This window comes from Psammomys obesus, unplaced genomic scaffold (assembly GCF_907164565.1).
Source record: "Psammomys obesus unplaced genomic scaffold, mPsaObe1.curated_primary_1811, whole genome shotgun sequence".
NCBI classification, from domain to species: domain Eukaryota; kingdom Metazoa; phylum Chordata; class Mammalia; order Rodentia; family Muridae; genus Psammomys; species Psammomys obesus.
The window spans coordinates 1,092,898-1,112,796 of record NW_026596149.1 but is presented as its reverse complement, the minus strand read 5'-3'; the positions used below and the strand labels follow the sequence as shown (position 1 = coordinate 1,112,796).

General features: G+C 39.8%; 1 protein-coding gene across 7 annotated transcripts in view; it reads right to left on the bottom strand.

The window, feature by feature from the left end:
* Positions 1-19,899, bottom strand: part of Arhgap21 (Rho GTPase activating protein 21) — a 131,600-nt gene that overhangs the window by 17,849 nt on the left and 93,852 nt on the right. For 5 of the 7 annotated variants that reach the window (XM_055593878.1, XM_055593874.1, XM_055593879.1 and 2 more), the window contains exons 8-13: positions 18,974-19,003; positions 15,945-17,835; positions 7,083-7,241; positions 6,873-6,975; positions 3,064-3,100; positions 819-944 (exon numbers count right to left, since the gene is read on the bottom strand). In XM_055593878.1, the coding sequence (XP_055449853.1) occupies positions 819-944; positions 3,064-3,100; positions 6,873-6,975; positions 7,083-7,241; positions 15,945-17,835; positions 18,974-19,003 (2,346 nt within the window). The remainder of the gene's footprint in view (positions 1-818; positions 945-3,063; positions 3,101-6,872; positions 6,976-7,082; positions 7,242-15,944; positions 17,836-18,973; positions 19,004-19,899) is intronic. The other 2 variants (XM_055593880.1, XM_055593881.1) reach the window with 1 other exon arrangement.

Here is a 19,899-nt window from a genome sequence, read left to right as displayed (position 1 = left end):
AAAAAACAACCAAAAAACCCACCCCCTACCCCATAATACAAGTAAAGATCAAGTTTTAGAAAGGGGACATAATTAGTACCCCAGAAGGAGTGTTCCCCAAACAACAGGTACTGACAAGAAATGATGTCACCAAAGTCATGAGCAGGGTAAAGCAGGAGAGTTTCTATCCAAGTATGTTTACAAGTTTATTTTATTTTTATCAATTACAGTTTATTCATTTTGTATCCCAGCTGTAGCTCCCTCTCCCATCTCCTCCCAATCCTACCCTCCCTCCCTCTTCTTCTCCTATGTTCCTCCCCCAGTCCAATGATAGGGGAGGTCCTCTTCCTCTTCCATCTGACCCTAGTATGTTTATAAGTTTACATTCTTTGGGAACACTAAAATATTTTTAGGCAAAGATTTTATTGTGTTGGATTCTACTTAATGAAGCACATGTTGATACTATTATACTCAATTATATAATTTAGTGTTTGTAAAAATAAAATGAAATAAAAATTAAAAAGGAAATTGAAAAGAACCAGGCTAAATATTTCTGGATGAGTAATGAGGAGAATTGTTATTTAGTGACTTCTAAGCCTCTACGATAGCCAACCCTGGTAAATAAGAGAAGCGGGACTCTTCCCTAGATACTGTCTTTCTGTTTACACTGGCACACTGTAAGGTATATTCCACATGTAGTTGGCATTCATGAGGAAATGCAAGAAACTACCCCACTGATCAGATTCTTCACCTGCGAAGCTTCACAATCTCGCACATGTAGGAGCTTTTCTTATTAGGTCTGCATTTCTGATGCCACATAAGCTGAGAAAATGCATTACCTTGCCCTTATCGGTGACAAGAGGTCGGAACTGGAGCCACCCTTCTTTGGCAGCATCACTGAAGACCTCAGAGGAAGAATCCTTTCTGGACCCAGAATCTTCAGATGACTTCTGGCTGTCTGTGATCTACAGAAAGGGCCAAGAAAACAGTAAAATGTCCGCTTTTCTTTTATAAATACTCACACACGTGAAACTGGCATTGGCAAAATGTCATATTAAAGTTCTAAGTAAAACACCACAGAAAGTTCTTCTAATCTTTTATTTTTTGAAAGGTGAATTGGCTTCCATTGTTTTCCAAAAGGTATTACAGAACAGGGAGTCTCATGGACTCTCATTCTAGCTGAAAACGGTAATGGGGGTGAGGGTGCACACAAAAACAAGAAGCCAGGTGTAGTGGTAGCCCTGAAACCTCAAGACTCAGGAGGCTGCAATGGAAGGATCTCAAGGTGTACAAATAATGAATGAGTGCCCCATCTACGTTTAGGACCAGCGAGGGCTACAGAGTGAGTTAAAAGCCAGCCTCTCCTACACAGAGAGATCTCGTTTTAAGACAAAATGAAGCAAAACCTAAGTGACAAAACTGAGGAAATGATCCATTTGTGATCTGTGCTTCTGGAGAATAAGCACGGTGAGACTGAACTCTGAATGCTAAACTGGAGATTGGTACCACAGCAGTGTCTCTTAACAGTGAAGGAGCCAGACAAAAGGTCAGAGAGGGAGAACAAATGTTCACCATTTTAATAATTTACTGTCAATGGGAGTGCAAGAGCTAGGGAAAGGTTGTAGTACTGGTCTTCTGTCTGAGGTAGGAAGGGAAGGGGAGCCTGAAAGTGATTCATAAGACTACGGTTACAGGGAAAATGGTTTCTAGAGGAACAGGTATGAAAGGATGAGTGACGAGAGAAGATAGGACTACTGTCTATGTAAAGAGGAGGAATAAAACAGGCAATGGTGTAAAGACAGAGTAATCAATCTGATAGTGCAGAGAGTGAAATAGAAAAAAAAACAGGGCAAAGTTCTAGAGTTTGTCTTGAGCAAATGAGATGTGGAATTAATGAGATGGAGAGAAGGGATAAACCAATCTAAGGGTAATCAAGGGCCATGTGAACCTACAGCTTCTTGGTAAACACCTGCATGAAGACATCAGCAGTTGCTGTTCTGTGAGGAAGACAAAGCTGGCAGTTCAGACTCTCTGAGGACTTTGAGTTAATCAATAAGGAAATCGGTGTACAGAAACAGGGGTTAAAATTAGCTTTAAGGCATCCCAAAATGCTAACAGTGTAGAAGACCCATCAAAAGAGACTCAACTGTACTCTTAAAAGATGAAGGACGAGATGATGAAGTAGAAGCAGCGTGCAGAGGTACTTCCCACTGGGATGGGAATTGTGTAATTATTCCCGAAAGGTTGCATTAAGTTAAAAACCGCACTAACCACTAGCTGTGGAGCTGTGTGTAACTCGCAACCTTGGCACACTCATCATTCTCATATGTGTGAACTGAGGAGGAGAAACCATGTACATGTTTTTCAAGATTTACTAAAACGTATAAAACAGGAATAGTAGAGAGAAATGTGGATCCCAGAAGCTTTCTGTTTAGCAAAGTTAGGCCATGACTGCATGATGGTGAATGAGCACAGGGAACGCTGACTGCAGAAGAGGGCGGGGCTCAGGAAAGTGAGAGCTGATGCCCAGCATGGAATTCTGGATGCTTGACAGCTGCTGGCAGGGCCATGTTCCAAGTATAAAGACTTTAAGGCAAAAGCAAGCAAGAAAAGAACTATGGGTACAAATGCAGCCACAGCTATTTCTGGGGACACTAAATAAGGATATTCCTGTTATTTCTCATTTTTCAGTGAAGTACCAGAAAGGGTTAAGTAGACAGTACAAATGTGGCTACAAGCAGCAGGTAGAAAAAGGTACAAGCTAATAATTTTGAGGAGAGAAAACAAAACATAAAAGAAAATACAGAAAAATTGTTGGGCAGTTTGATTTGGGCCTTGAGCTGGTAATGAGAAAAATCCGCTCAATGCTTATACAGCATTATATACTTGAAAATGTTTAGAAATCAATAATATTTATTAACTCATATTTTTCAAATGCAGTGGGTGAGGACTAAAAAGTGACATCATTCAAATACAAAATATACAAAAGAGAAAAAATACACTCTTCTTTGAAGGGTTAAAATAAACTAAGGTAAATAAAACATTAACCATTTATTTGATATCTGTAAAAGATTAAATACTAACCTTGATTCCTTTCAGGCTAGACACGTGCTTAAAGGACCTGTTGGAAAAATCAATGTAGTAAATATAAACTCTTGATGGAAGAACTGACAACTAAATCTTCATCAATGAGTTGACATTTCACCCTTAACCTGTGATCACTGTGTTTATTGTTCAATGTAAGCGAGAACAGCTAAGTTACAAGTATGTACATATTCAATTCAATAATAGCAGCTTTCTTGGATGACCTGGGAAATTAAAGCAGTTTCTGCCTTTTTTGCTTTAAGTGTACAACTTTTTAAAAATCTTTGTATCAGAGGGAAAGCTACTCAGGGTGACCACTGGGCTTTTTACCTTCAGCTGGCAGTCAACTACAGCTCCTCTGCCCTGTCTAGCTGCTGGAACCCCTGAGCCTCCCTCCAAGGCAGCAGAGAGCTGTGCCTGCCACCTGCAGGAGGCAGAGGCCTCAGAGAAGCACTGGGGGAAACTGGAACATCAAGTACACAGGTTGTTTCTTCAAAGGGAGGAACTTGTTCTCCGCCCAGAAATGGGTGACCTTCACACCATCTGTGTGTGTAGTCAGAGAATTTCTGCCACTATCCCCTCCTCCAGACCCTTCTCATAAACCTGTTGTTTAAAGACAACGTAAAGAATCTATCCTAATGGAAGTTATATGGTCTTTACAAAGGGTTTTGATGTAGTCACGTCCAATCTTTATTTAGCTTATTTTGTTCCTCAAAGAGATTTACATATGATTTGATGTGCATGTAAGGCTGAGTTAATTATCACCAGAAAAGTTTTCATCAAATTGTGCTGTGCCTAAAATAATTATGCCTAAAATCAATGACTTGGAGTCAGACTCCACAATTTTGAACCAACAATGGCTACTGAATCATCATGAAACAAGCCACCCTCTGGCCTAAGGATCATCTCTCTGTAGGCCCACAAAAGCCAGAGACACCCACCTTCCCCAACCCCTCCCGTAAGCATAATATCCACCCAAACTGAATGCTTTCAAGGAGAGAAACAAGTACTGCCAATCAGAAGACAGGTCTGTACTAATTCTTTATAATAATTAACCTTTTAAGATGTGACTAAATACATCACTGTTTTCTCAAAAACCACTTCAAACAAGAATTAGAGGGGGCTGGAGAGATGCCTCAGAGGTTAAGAGAACTGGCTGTTCTTCCAGAGGTCCTGAGTTCAATTCCCAGCAACCATATGGTGGCTCATAACCATCTATAATGAGCTCTGGTGTGCAGGTGTACATGCAGGCAGAACACTGTACTGTATACATGGTAAATAAATAAATCCATAAAAAAAAAGAATTAGAAATACCAGGAGACAGGATAGGAAGAAAGGATTAGACCCCTGCAGAGAGCCTGCCTCACAATTTATGCCCACCTCTCAGAGGAAGTACTGCAACATTAACCCCAATCTCTGTGTATCGGTAGTGTCTTCCTTTCAGTTAAAATAAAGTGGTAATAATAAAGACACTCAAAAGGAAAAGGAACTCAATTTCAAGATACGGAGGTTTATAAAACCAGAAACAGAAGATCTAGACACTGAAATTTTCAAAGATTCTATGCAAAATATACTAATACTCTCAAGAAAAAGTAAAACCCTGCATGTACAAAGAAAAGCAGCTAAAAGCAATACAAAGGACACCATTGGCTGCATAATTCAAATAGCAGAGCAGTTCACTTCCCTCTGCAAGATCAAAGCCACCCTTCACACATGGGACACAGGTGGAGTGGTAACAGAAACTCATCAGCCACCACCTAGCACCAGTGAGAGGAGAAAGTGAGGAAGAACAGGGCTTACAGGCATGTGTGGGGGAAGAGACATTTTCCTCAAGGGCGTGGCCAAGGTATGTTGTACATGTCATCCATAATAAGTAACTCCACGCATGCTCATGCAAGTTCCCTAATTAAACTCGGTGGGACACACGCACACAGGCATGGAAGCAGAGTGGGGTCTAGTTGAGTAGAAGTTTAGCAGGAGGCAGAGAGGACAAGAGAAGGCAGTCGGCAGTTAATATTGTCTGAAGCATTGTATATGTATTAAATATTTTTAGATGAGGAAACACATGTGCCCGTGTGGGGAGGAGCCTCAAGTGTAGCAGGTACCGACACATTTTAGTGAAGAGAGCAAAAGGTTCAAACAGGTCACACATCCAACCTGGGATCACTGGGAAAATTCCTACTGAGCTGGAACACTGTGCCCTGGCCGTATCTCACAGGAACCGCTCTTAAGTGACTAGTCCTAGAAGAACTAATTTAGTTAGAATATGAATGACAACCTGATGGAAATGTAAGAGGATACTAAATAAAGGTGATACAGTAAAAAAGGCAAACTGTTTTTGCTAAAAGGTTCACTGTTACAGAAGCTGTCAGCATTTCCTAAACTCATCTATAAATCAGACATTGTGTCAGTGAAAATAACCACACAAAAAAGATCACATTTTAAGGTTCAAATAAGTATATCCAGAATTTTGAAAGAACACATTATGATGAGTAATAGCACTGCCCAATTATAAAAACACTATAACACCACTATAATTAAGTAGACTTTGCTATAAATGAACAACAATAAATCCACTGAGCAGACCTTCCAAATAAAATAAATTACATATAATTCAGTGCATATAGAGATGACATGTAAGTGGGAAAGGATGGTATCAGGTGCTTTAGGAGTAGCAAGGATACTAAAAACTACAGTTAGCACTTCATCTCATTAACTAAAATGACTCAACTGCAGAAGAATCAAAGTTACAAATAAAAAAGAAGATTTCAGAAGTAAATATGTAGAATTATTATTTTAAAATAGGGATAGCCTTTTGCAGGGTGATTCAAAAACCTTAAAGCCATGAAAATATTTTCCAAATTTAAATGAATAAAAATTTTTAAACTTTTGCAGTTAAAAATTAAAGAAAACCAAATGAAAAATATTGAGAAAAGATTTGCAACACATCACAGAAAAGTGTTGCGTTCCTCTCCATAGAGAACTCTGGGTGGAGAGGAAGCCATGGCAGCACAGGCCCAGCCTGAGCAGCGGCTGCACATTCCATCTATGACCCTGCCCTAAACTGTAATGACCAGGTGAGCTCTAAACAAACTCACAAGTCAGTACACCAAAGGTTTTGTACACTGCTAGGAAGATTGTGGCTTAACACAATCTTTTAGGAAGGAAGGAGTACTGATCACACATATTAAAATAAAAATTCACCTTTTGAAATGCTAATGATCCCATTTTCTAGCATATGTATACATAAACAAAATAAACTATGTAAGAATAGTCAATGAAGTAGTGTTTGTGAGGGCACAATTCCAAATTTCTACTAATCTAAATGCCAACTAGAGAATATAGAATATGATTAAAATATACAGTGTAATTATTCAATGAGATATTAAACAGGTATGGAAAACAATGTAGCAAGAATATATGAATGAAAGGATCTTCTGATTAGTGTATACCAAACTATCACTTTGTAAAAATAATGAAAACATCCATTTATAATCATATTTAGATGTATGTGATTTTTTGTATACAGAATAGATTTAGAATTATACACAAGAGAACAGTAACACAATCATGTCTGAACAGTACTAAATAACTACAAGTCTTGGGTAGGAGAAGCATTTTATATCTATAACATATAAAATATTGTGTGATGTGTATGTGTGTATTACTCCTAGAATCCAACTGGGTGTTACTTTGATACTATTTGCATTTCTAATGTTAAAGTTAGAAGGTAAGACAACCTTACATTCGGGTTAACATGTATGATAGTATTCATATAGAAACATTAAAATAATATATCTGAGACTTACAATTTTGCATCTTCTCGATAATCATCCAGCCCTTCATCATAGGATTTTGATCTTTCTGTCTTTGAGTTGTGCTGGCCATCCAGGCTGGGAGGTCCAACAGATTCTGCAACAAAATCCAGCATTCAAACTTTTCAAGTGGTTTTGCAGATTTATTCAGTGGTAAAAGGTCAGTCTGGCATGCACCGTGAGGTACGGTGTCTTTACACGTACCTTGGTCATGGGAGAGCTGACGTCGAATCAAAGGAGCAGACGTTGTGAGGCTAGGAGGGACTGTTGCAATGGAGGGGACCTGGGAGGTAGAGGCTGAGATCACAGCAGACGCAGGGATATGGGCAATATCATGATCGATGCTAGGACTGGTGGGTTCATCTGGAAGGAAGGAAAATAACTGCTGGAACCTTAAGAACAGTCCACTGTTGTTAGGAAGAGAGTAAAAACCTCCAAATAAAGGTTTTAAGAACCATCAAACCACCAGTAAATGACACAGCTGCCTATTAAACCTCATACAACCACTATTCTAGTGATGCCAATAACTCTGAAAATACAAGAAAAATGAATAATTTCCTCCTAATTTATAAATAAATATAAGAATAGCAAAATGTGAGAGTATTCAGAATCCAAATGGACCAAAGCAAATAATCATACATTATGTGAAAAAAATTACTTTTCAAGTCCATGTCATATGTCCATCAATCCCTGTGCCCTCCCCCTATCCTGCTGCACAATTCTTTAAGGTCCCTTCCTTCCCACACAGGTGTCAGTCAAAATTCCCCCCATCTGCTTTGTGCAGATGCACTTATTGAACCAGGAAACTGTGCTGTTAGATTTCACTGTCTCCCAGTCTGCCATTATCTGCCAGGCAGATTGCATACATGCATGACAGCTAACATCACTAGAGCTTATTATGTGCTAGCACATGTAAATGGTTTACATATCCTACTTCCTGTAATATTCACAAAATCCTGAAGTATATAACTTTGCAGACTAAGAGGGCAAAACAGCAGACTAACTCAACAGTGTCATCACTCACACTGAGTCCTGCTTGGCATTTGTCTTCCTATTAGTGAGCAATAAATAGCTTCATTCTAAATTCTTACTCTCATAAAAACATCAGTGATTTAAATTCTAGTATTTTAGGCCAAGAGAATATAATTTTATAAGAGGCCAGTACTATAAACCATAAGATTAATGTCCCATCATGAAATCCTTTACAAATAAACTATAATATAAAATTGAATTTTGATAACTTGGTTTAGAAAGTCAAACACAAAGTCTTTGTTTGTTTGTTTTTCTAGACAGGGTTTCTCTGTATAGCTCTGGCTGTCCTGGACTCACTCTGTAGATCAAGCTGATTTCAAACCCACAGAGATCCACCTGCCTCTGCCTCCCAAGTGCTAGGATTAGCTAGGATTACAGACATGCACCATTGTGCCCAGCCAAACACAAATTCTAACAATCTTTATGATTTTAATGATCACTGTTTTAGCAAAAAGAACTGAAAAATTGTAAATTTCCATCTTATGACTAAAAGTAATACATGCTGATGATCTTGGTTTTGTAATTTTTTAAAAAAGAACAACCTTTTTACATTTTAGGAACATAAATTCTGAAAACCTCTTTGAGCTACTTTTAGTAAATATGTGTGGCCGTTTTCTACCAACCACTGAGAATCCAATAGTTCTTTGTCCCGAAGCAAGGACACTTGCTTGAAGAACCTTAATTCAATGAAACAAAAATTTAATTCTACCAGAACCTGTAGTATTTAAAACTATAATTAGGATTTAAGTTCTTGGAAATATAAGGACATTTTTTCAGATGATGAATACATAAACTAAGCTTTAAAAATCTAGAGGCTGGAGAGATGATGGCTCAGCATTGGTTATTTTTCCAAAGGAACAGGGTTCAATTCCCAGTACCCACAGTGGCTCACAACCATTTGTCCCAGGGAATCCTCAAGCACCAAGCACACATGTAGTACACAAAAACACATGCAGGCAAAACACCCAAATACATAAGTTAATAATTCAACATTTTAATTTCTATTGTTTAAATTAAACTATGTGTGACTGGTGTTTCTGGGCAGGTGTGGCACAACACGTGTGGAGGACAGAGCACAACTTTGTGGAGTTAGTTAATTCTTTCATTCTACCTTTCCATGTTTGGAAGAAAAATTGAAACACGTAGGATACAAATCACCTGAGTTTCAAGTGTACGTTTTCAAAAGGAAGGAAGGAAGAAGAAATAATTATCTGTTTGAGAGATCTGAACAGAAAGGAAGAGGTGTGGAAGAAACAGACTGTCACTGGGCAAACAACTTTAGCACTGTTTGATTTTTACAATTATCTTAAACCAGTATGTTGAAAAAGAGGCCATACTTTCTAAAAGTACAACTGCTCTACCTCAAGTTTATAGATTACCCCGATAAATACAATTTTTATTCCCTTTCAAATTATGAAGATTATTCTATGTTAAAAATGTTGGTTTTGAGATACCACTAAATATAAAGACATAAAGTAACCCCAACATAGTAAGAGTGGGCGACTTCAGTACCCTAGTCTCACCAATAGGAAGGTCATTTTCAAATGGCTCTAATGGTATCTATAAACTATTTCATCCTACGCCTACAGGGTACACATTCTCAGAAGACTACAAGCTGTCTCTAGAAAAGACTATATAGGAGGACACAAAGCAAGGATTGAAAACACAAGGGATGCTGAAAGCAGTTCCTGAATTAATCCCACCATGTGGAATAAAAACTAGATGTCTGTGGCAACAAAAACCATAGAACATTCAGGAACTTGTGCCTGAATGATGAATGGGTCATCAAAGAAAGAAGGGAAAAAATTTCCAAAATCAAATTAAAGTGAAAACACACCATGCAAAAGCCTGTGGGAATGCAGTGAAAGCAGTCTTAAGAGATCGACAATAATTCCTATACGAAGAAGCCCACAGCACCATGGTTAGGAGCACATGCTACTCTTACAGGACCCAAGTTTGGTTCCCAGCACCCATATCAGATAGCTCACAACTGCTTGCTCACAACAGCTTCATGGAATCCAACACCCTGGCCTCCGGCCTCTGCCAGCACTGCACAGAAGTTTAAGATAAGGGCAGGAATTAACTACATAGAAATGAAAAACAAAACAAAACAAAAAAAATCCAATGAAACAAAACATTAATTACCTGAAAACATAAATAAGATTAAAAAACCTTAGTTACACTAAATGAAAACAACACTCAATTAAAAGACAAGAGAGCCATTACAACAGAAAAAAAAATTTGAAGTGTTTTTGTTTGCAGATAGTATGAATGCAGTGATGATTGTCACTGTCAACTTGATTAGACTTGGAGTCATCATGGAAACACATTCTCTGGGTATGTCTATGGGAGTATTTCCAGAAAGGCATAGACTCAGAGAGAAGGCCTGCCTTCAACATGGACAGCACAACTGATGCGGAGGTGGCTCAGACAGAATAAAGAAACTCTTGAATGCCAGCTTCCCTCCCTCTCTCTCTCTGTGCTTCCCCACTGCAGACCGCATGAGCAGCTGTCTTACTTCCTTATCATGAAGACTCTATCAAACAATTATTCAGAGAGAGGCTGGGGTGTAGCTCAGTTGGTAGAGTATTTGCCTAACATGCCAGAAGGCTAGGTTGGATCCCAGCACTTTCTAAACCAGGTATGATGGCACATGCCTATATTCCCAGCACCCAGGAGATGAAGTCAGGAGGATAAGAAGCTCTCAGCTATATGGAGTTCTAGCTCAGCCAGGGCTCCTGAGTCCCTATCTTGGAAATAGACTTTAATAACAACTACAAAAACTGCTATTATAAATAAATAAATGTGGTCAAAATTCAGGATATAAAACAGCAACCAACACAAAACTCAGCAGCATTTTTATATACCTATCAGTAGCTTTTGGCTATTTGAAAGTGTCATAAAATAATCTATTTATAATTAGTTACAAAACCCACACAGAATCTTGGAAAAAAAAAAAAAACACAAAAGAAGCAAATGATAAATGATCACTGCATAAAAAAATCATAATGTATTGATGAAAGAATACAAGAAACAAGTAACTCAAAGATGCCTTGTACTTACGGATGGTGAGAATACATACTGTCAAAATGTCTGTGCTACCCAAGCAATCTATAGATATGATACAATTACTTCCTATCAAAACACCAACAGCATGCTCCAGAGATGAGACCCGCCCACTTACAGCCAAACGACCAGGTACCATGACCACACAATGAGGGCTGGTGCTGTCTTCAAAATGCAGCTGTTGGAAAAACATATCAATATCCAAAAGAAATTAGACCCTTTCTACATACAACAGACAATTCAAAGGGATGACAGATTTACTCCTATGTCTTGCATGTACAAAACTACTAGGAAAACAACAACAACAACAACAACGAGTGTTAATTTGGACATAGTGTTAATTTGGACAAAGATTTTTTTTTTTTAAATAAGGTACCAAACGAGCAGGCAACAAATTACGAAACAAAAAGAGTTATATCAAAATTAGAAGAAAATAATCAAAGTCAAGAGAATATATAAAATGAGAGAAAACATTTACAAACTATACACCTGACGAGGGCTCAAAATGTCCAGAAAATTTAAGATACATACCATCACCTCTCAACTAAACTGATTTTAGAATGAGCAAACGATCTGAATAGATGGTCGACATTTCTAAGAAGATGCACATACTGCCACAGGCCTATGAACAAACAACAGCCAGAAACACAACCACAACTGCACTGAGCTATCACCTCACTTTAGGTATCAGCCAGAAGACTCAGGTAACAAGCGATGGCAAAGATGTGCCAGGCAAACATCGCACGCTGTTAGTGGAAACATGCAGAAGGGTAGGAAGGTTCTTCCCAGAATCAAAAACAGAACCACTATGAGATCTAGCAATCCCACTCCTGGGTACATACCCACGGGAAGTGACATCAGTAGGTTCGAGAGACATCTGAATCCCTAGATATATCCCAGTGCTATTCACAAGAGGCAACATGGAATCAAGGAAGTGTCCACAGTTGGGATCAAAACACAAATAAAATGTGCAATATATATAGAACAGAATACCATGAAATGATATAAAAATATCATTTGCAATGTGAAAGAACTTGGGGTGGGCATTTTGCTAAGTGAAATAAGTCAGGAGTAGAAAGTCAAATGCTGTATGATTTTACTCACGAGAGACTGGCCAACAGGTACAATGCTTGAGTTATTCATGAGGAATAAATTCTGGATTTCACAGTACCACTGGGAGAACATTAACAACAAACTGTGTTCTCAAAATACTTAGAAAGAGGTTTTAAATGCACACATCATAAATAACAAATGTGAGGAGATGGAATGCTCATCACCTCACCCAGTCACTGTACAATGAATATGATCAAGTATCACCTTGTATCCCAACAGCTGTAAGCAATTACAACTGTCTATTAGAAAGGAACAAGGCAGGCAGGCATAGTGGCACACGTAAAAAAAAGAAAAGAAACTAAACGAACAAGGAACTGGAGATCATTCAGCAGTTAAGAGGACTGGACGCTTCTCTAAAGGAACCAGGGTCATTTCCCAGCACAGTTAACGCCAGGTCACAGATATCTGTCGCCAGTTTTAGGGGATTTGATGCGCAGTGTGCTGCAGACATACATGCAGGCAAAACCCAGTATTTTATGTGTGTGGAGTGGGTATATACATAAAATATTTTAAAAATGAAATAGAAAAGAATTTGGCGTTTCCTATACTCTTTGCAAATAAACCTCTCTTCTCCTTTTAGTACCTGTGTTACAGTAGGATGGTCCAGAGTGGGAGAGGGAGGATCAGCCTTCTAAAATAAACAGAGTGTGACACAGTCTTTAAAAGGCTATTCAAAGGTGGCAAATACTCTTTCTTTTTATTCAAATTAACAGACGTAATTAAGAAAAGCAGATGTAATTAAGAAAAGCCATAAAGCTCCATTGTCATTTTTACTGAGACAGGTCTGAGTTGCCCATGCTACTCAGTCTCCATTTTATAAATGGCTAATCATTTTGCATTTTCTATTTGCCTATAAAAGAGCCTGAAGGTTTTCTCAAGACCTATATCGCCTTGCAAAAGACATGTATATGTGTAACATTTGCAAACTACTGCTACCAATATTCTTGGTTGAAACAAAACGTTGAATGTACTTGTTTAGTAGAAATAATGAAAAAGGCCTTAGTAAGTACTTAAAACCAATGATGGGAGTTAGTGAGCACACTTACTCTTTTTAAGAACTGGATTTTGTTTTGTATGTACATCCACATGAGTGTGCAGATGTCACAGAGACCATCAAGGGGTGCCCTGGAGATGGCAACTGTGACCCACCTGATGTGAGTAAACTGGGAACTGAACTATTCAGATCTTCTGGAAAAGCAGGAAGTACTGTTAACCACTGAGCTATAACTCTGGTCCTGAGCACTTTTCTTCTTAATGAATACCAAATAAGATGGTCTGTTTTCATTAATCTGCTCATATACAAGATTATATAGGTGACTACTCTACATTTTAATTAATGGCCACTTTAACGAAATAATTTTCATTTTATGTCTGTACTTCATAAAGTTAGAAATATTAAATATTAACAGATAATAGCCAAGCACTTAAAAAAAAAAAAACTATTCCATTGGGCTGGAGAGATGGCTCAGAGGTTAAGAGCACTGGCTCTTCTTCCAAAGGTCCTGAGTTCAATTCCCAGCAACCACATGGTGGCTCATAACCATCTATAATGAGATCTGGTGCTCTCTTCTGGCATACAGGCTCACATGCAGGCAGAATTCTATATAAATAATAAATAAATCTTAAAAAAAAAAACCCAACTATTCTAATGTTATCTGATTATAACATAATGAATATGCACCAAAAAAGTGATGCTTTCATTGTGTTAAGATCTTAGTGGCCTACAAAATGCAGCTTCAGGTTGTAGAACTTTACATTTAAACACATACACCAACTACCAGTCCTTAGTTACCTTATGCGTAACAAGGTATTGAATTCTATGCCCAACAGGAGTCATTCAATATGGCTGACAGTAAGGACACAAACATGACGTGGGTTAAGTTCAGCTGAATCACTCCTCACAGTGTTTACAATGTGGCAATAATCTATTTATAAAAACTTGACACTGTGCAGATGACTCCTTTTAACGTGACTTGGATACTGCCACTTAACAGTTTAATTGTTCCATAGCTTAAAGTTTCTCAAGAAAGGAAAGAGTAATAAAAATTGTTCAGTGACAAATATTCCATTACAGAGCTCTGGAGAACCTTTCACAGCCTTGTGAAACAGTGCCTGGGAGGCAGAGCAAGGGCCCTGTAGCACACAGATGCAGGGATGCTCTTCACAATGTGCCCTGGAGCATTTCTGGTGCTGAACCAAGCCAACCTAGAGCCCTCATTTCTAAGTGCTTTTATGAAAAGTACTTAGTTCTCTATACTCTAGACTTCTCGTTTAAAAAATGAAGATGCTATCAAGTACATTATGTCTTGTACAGGATCGTCTTGTTATCAAGTACAGGATTGCACAGTAATTATGACACAGTTACCTTCCTTTGTACTTTCCTCTTCCTTCCCTCCATTTTTTTCTACACATGTAATCGTCACCTGAAAACATCTTTCAGTTGCTGTCTGAACAAATATTTCCTGGGTGAGTGCCTTCTTTACTCCAAGCAGTGTTCTAGGCATAGGGAACAATGACGGGAACTATGGCTGGTGTCAGCACTCTCAGTGTGTACACACTGTCAGAGAGCTGTGCGAACACAAGTTCCAGTGTGGATCTCACCAAAGCACATGTGCAGATGCACATGCAGCAGCTATTTTAGAGAATGCAGGGAAGCCTGAGCAGGTTAGCGGTATCTGAGCGGATGGTGAAAGACAACACAGCAGAGGGGCCCGTGGTTATATGTGGTGCTCAGGGCATATCTGGCATGTCATGGGCTAGCAAGGCGCCTGGGAGGCAGCAGAGGGGAGGCACACAGAGGATCTGCTAGATCAGAGAGGTGAGCTGGAGCAGGGATAGTCAGCCTTGCTGGCCACAGCAGACTCCTAGGCTCAAGTCTGTTTTGGGTGAGATGGGAGGGAAACAGGAGGTCTGACCAAGGTGTGATCTGCTGGCTGCTGTGTGGAGGCAGCGCTGGGTAAAAGGAAAAGCCAATGACTTGGTAAGGAAGTAGGATGGCTGATGCAGACCAAGACACGCACTTGAGAAGTTTCCAAATCCTTTCCCAGATTATTCCTATAACAAAGGTACACAACAAAGGTCGTTTTTCTCAAACCAAGTAAGATGTACAAAGGAATAAGCCCTTGAAAGAAAAAGACACTGCTCAAAGGCAGGGCTCATTCCCACTGACCAAAGCTCTCCTACTTCTTTGTGTTTTAAATCTCAGTGAACCACTAGAGTCTCCAGTGGTCACTCACCTACAGAAGGACGAGTGACTCAAAGGCAGCTGCTGCATCAAAGGCTCACCACAGTTTGGTGACAACTCAGGAGCCCCTGCCCAAGCCTCCTCTGAGCAACTGTTTCCTACTGGCAGAACAGGGGCAGGGCCTGGCTGCTGATGACTCCGGTGAAGCTGCTGACTCTCCTGACCACAGATGGTAGGAACTGACTTAATCAAGACTGAAAAGAGGAGCAAGAGGGCCACATGTAAACCTGTAGGCCCCCTTGGCAAGCAGCAGGGACAGAACCATATGTTCAAAGCCAGCCTGGGGTACATACTGAAACCCTGTCTCAAATACACACTAGATGTGAGTTCATTCTCAAAGGAAAATGTCTAGTAGAAAGATTTATGGAGAGAAAAGCAAACGGCTCTAACCGAAGCACAACTCACACATTTAGAGCAGGGCGTTGTGCCTTGGTGGGAAAACACTTGTCTAGTATGTGTGGGGCTCTCAGTCCCCAGCACTGAAAATAAACAACATTTAAAATGCTTTAAAAGCACAGCTTAAGGAGTCTGTGCCTATGGAATACAAACCCTCCTTTTCTTAAAATACTTTTGACACAGTGGATTCTGTGTAGTGCTCCAACTGAGCTCACCTATAAAGGGGATGGAAGCCAGGGAGTCACCAGGAGCACTGGTACTTGAAGCCTTCCTTTCTTCCATTCTTTTTATATGGACTTCTCTGCGAGCATCGTTGGGCAACCAGCAGGTGGTGTCTGACCCAGTTTCCTGGTCATTCACTGCCAAGATGTAAGACTGATGTCTTAAAGGCTGTGGTGTCTGGCGACCAGATGGAGGTTTTTCTCTTAGGATGACAGATTCTTTATTATCTAGCACATCTGGCTGCTGCGTTTCAGAATCCTGAAAGTTTAAAGCTCCATTCCTTGGACTGGCAGATAATTCTAAATCTGATGTTCCTAAGTTCTCAGTGAGCTGAGGACTGGTCTTAGCAGAAGTCCCCGGTAAATAGGGGGTCATCTCCGTCTCCAGCTGGTGATCGGGGGTGCTTTCAGGTCTGAACCATGTCTGCTGACTCAGTAGACCTTGTTGATGCAGATGATTGACTGGCCTTTGGTCTTTTATGGAAACTAGTGAATGTTGACTGAAGGATGGTTTTGAGACAGGTATAGAAGGTGCTTTCAGAGAATTACTTCGGACTTTCACAAGTGGAGACCTGTCTTGTGAAATACCCCGTGGCAGTGACATCCCACTAGCAGTTGGAAAATTTCTGTTGGAATGTGGTACTCTTAGGTCTGGTGGGATTTTTTTTAACTGTGAAACAGGTCCCATACCTCTACCACTCAGTCGCCTGTTATCAGAATTAACAACAGGGGCCACAGTCAAATTTGAACCTCGGAAAGGTTTGTGAATTTCTTGCTGCCTGGGTCTTTCATAAATACCTCGTCTATCATCCTGTTCAGTGAATCCACTCCACTTGTAAGTCTGTTTTCTTTCTCCATTTGAGTCAGGTATTTGACTTTCAGAATTGACACTGACTGTGGTTTCACTCTGTCCCTCGATGTAATCCCAGGAACGAGTTCTATGATTACTGAAACTAACAGGTGGGGAGGCCAGCGCTCCTTGAGATGCACTCCTTGGGCAATACTTCATTAGCACAGACTCTTCCAGTCTTTCCTGAGACACACTACGCTGCCGGATCTGAGCAGATGGGGGCACGCGATCGTGAGAGGTGCTGCGACGTCTCACCTGCAGAGTCGTGCGGGTGGGTACCACCTGGCTGTAATCTGCTGTGCTCTGAGAGGCAGCTCTTAAGCTGTCCAATCTTTCTTGAATTGTCCGACAACCTATGTGCAATCGTCTGTTATCAATGTATTCTTTATAAGTCTTATAATTTTTCCAGTCTATGTGCTGACGGGAGTTTGGGGAATAGTGACTGGCAGGCACAGAAGGAGAGTCCACAGCTTGAGATCTACCACTTGGGATTCCTTCTGAATGTCCACTGTAATTTCCAGGGTTAAGTAAAATCCCAGAAGGTTCCAGTGCTCTGGAACCTATGGTCTGATGAACCAGGTGGGCAGTGGGAACTGATGGTGGCGATGTGGCTCTTGACACTACTTTTGAAAAGGCCTGCTCATTTACACCATACCTTACTTCTTCAGTTCTATGGGAAGGACCTGAATGGTTGTTTCTATTGGATAGCAAGTCTACAACCTTCTCAGAAGGCACAATGACAGTCCTCACGCTTTCACTGCAAACACACACTGCTGTGTTTGACTTTGCAACATCTGTTGGTGATGGAGGCACTTGAATTTCCATCCTATAGGCCCTGTTAGGTTGTGTCAGGACTGGCGTGCTGGTTTGATGTTTGTTTGGTAACAAGTCTGGAGGAGATAGTTCAACTGGCTGTGTCGTGGCTGCAGGGGTGGACGGCAACCGGGGATAGCAAGCGGATGGAGGTTCTGGTATGTTACGGGCATTGCCACTGTAAGCTTCATTGCCTTTCAGGTAGGCATCTTGAGAGTACGCCTGTACAGAATCAGAGAAAGGTGTCACACAATAATTCCCATGTTGTAGTTCACTGTTTGACTAGGTAAGCCCTACCTTAATGCTGGGTGACACTCACTATGGCATTCATGCAAAGCAAGAATTATTCTTAGAGAAAGAGTATAAGCTGTAGAACGTGCCACATATACACACTGCAACCATTAGTTTTCCCAAAAGGTTCACAGATATATCAGATCACCCCGAACCAACCAGACCTAGCCATGCTATTTCTAAAATCTCTCCATTTAAGCTTTAAGGCTTTTCAGCAGTCAGCAGGTTAAATGGCTGCCTATTAAATCTCAGCAAAAGAAGATTCTTAATGTTTGCAAGGGAGAAGGTCAAAAGATTTAAGTTTTACCCAAATACAGTGTTATTTAAGGCAGTAATACTATAACAAATTTTAAGATCCATCTTTAAAAATTCAGTCACTCAACAGCCACACTAATTATTTTCGTATTTAAAGTCAGGAAATGTGCATATTTAAAAAATCAAGTAGCACATACTAAAAGAAAAAAAAATGTGAAAATTCATCTTTCTGAATATAAACTTTTTATTTTAAACTAATGCAAACATTACCTTGTCTATTTTACTTAAGACATTTTCCTATTACTAACAAGCATGCATTCAGCTCATATTTCAAAGTTATAAAATTATCTAGCAATACTTTTGAAAATTTCAGAACTGAAATTAGAGAGTCTCCACACAAACAGAGCTCATAAATGCCACATGGGACTATGGTCAGCTGCAAGGCAGTTGGGTGTGACAACTACTGTCCCCAATCATAGGAGCTACCTCACAGTAGCAGCATGTCCTACCTTCACAGCACACTGCCCATGGAGCCCCAGTGCAGCTACTGACTAATGGCAGAGGATTGGAGAGGGAGAGGGAAAGGATGAGGTATTTAAGAAAGTACAGATGCAGAGAAACATGCTTTAATACTACAGATAGAGGGTGCAAACAAAAACAAATATAGAGGAGGAAGGAAAACCATGTATCACACGCTCTGCACATTAGTACAATTAAGTATACTTACAGTTTTAATAAATTGACTTATTACAAATCTCTATGAAACACAATTTAAATTTAAAAAGCAAGGAAATGGCTACTGTGCATCTCTTACCAGTGCTGTGACATCCTTTGTAAATTGCAGCTAGCAGAAAATAGGAAAACATAGCAGAAGCTGCTTACTGATATAAAGACAGAATCATGTTGTCATATTGATGCTGGAAACAGCAAGCTAAAAATACATCTATACTGATTTCCCTGGAAGGTACCAAGAGAGGTAAAGGGCAGTGGAGTGTAAGAATAACGTCAGTATCTAATCGAGCATCTCATTCTCAAGCTTTAACCTGGTTCTTACTGACTTTGTTTCCCACTCTTGGAAGCAAATACACCAGTGGCACACGTCCCCGACAGGTGTCTTCGCCACTATGCAGCGCTGCTGTCCGACACTGTGCCACAAAGCTTCCCTTCGGAGTGAGCAGCATCGCTGCGTCTCTTTTCCCCTGAGCGCCTTCCATTTCTGCTTCCAGAAGACTAAACAAATGCTCTATTATGCATTTAAAAAGTGCAACCTCCTCCTTCCCTGGTAGACCAGAGCACAACCACAGGCTGTCAGCTGACTACCGATGGCTTTACTGTGTGACTGGAGGAAACTACTGTTTTGTTTAGATTTTTCACTCAAAATTAGGATCTTCTAACACAATGTCTTTTATAGTGTTTTATTAGTTTATGAAATAAATACTGACTAGACATAAAAAATATCACTCCCAGAGATAATGAGTATTACAGAACACAGTCTGAAATGCACTGATAATCAAAGCTATATCTATCTCACACACACACACACACACACACACATACACTCCATAATAATTTTATAGCATAAATACTGTCCATCTGAACATGAAATGTGCATTTTGGGTATGTACCTAGACATAAAAGCCTAGCTTCTTTGTGCTAATTTCATACAAGTTACTGCTTTTCCGTGACAAAATAAATAGATAGATAGATAGATAGATAGATAGATAGATAGATAGATAGATA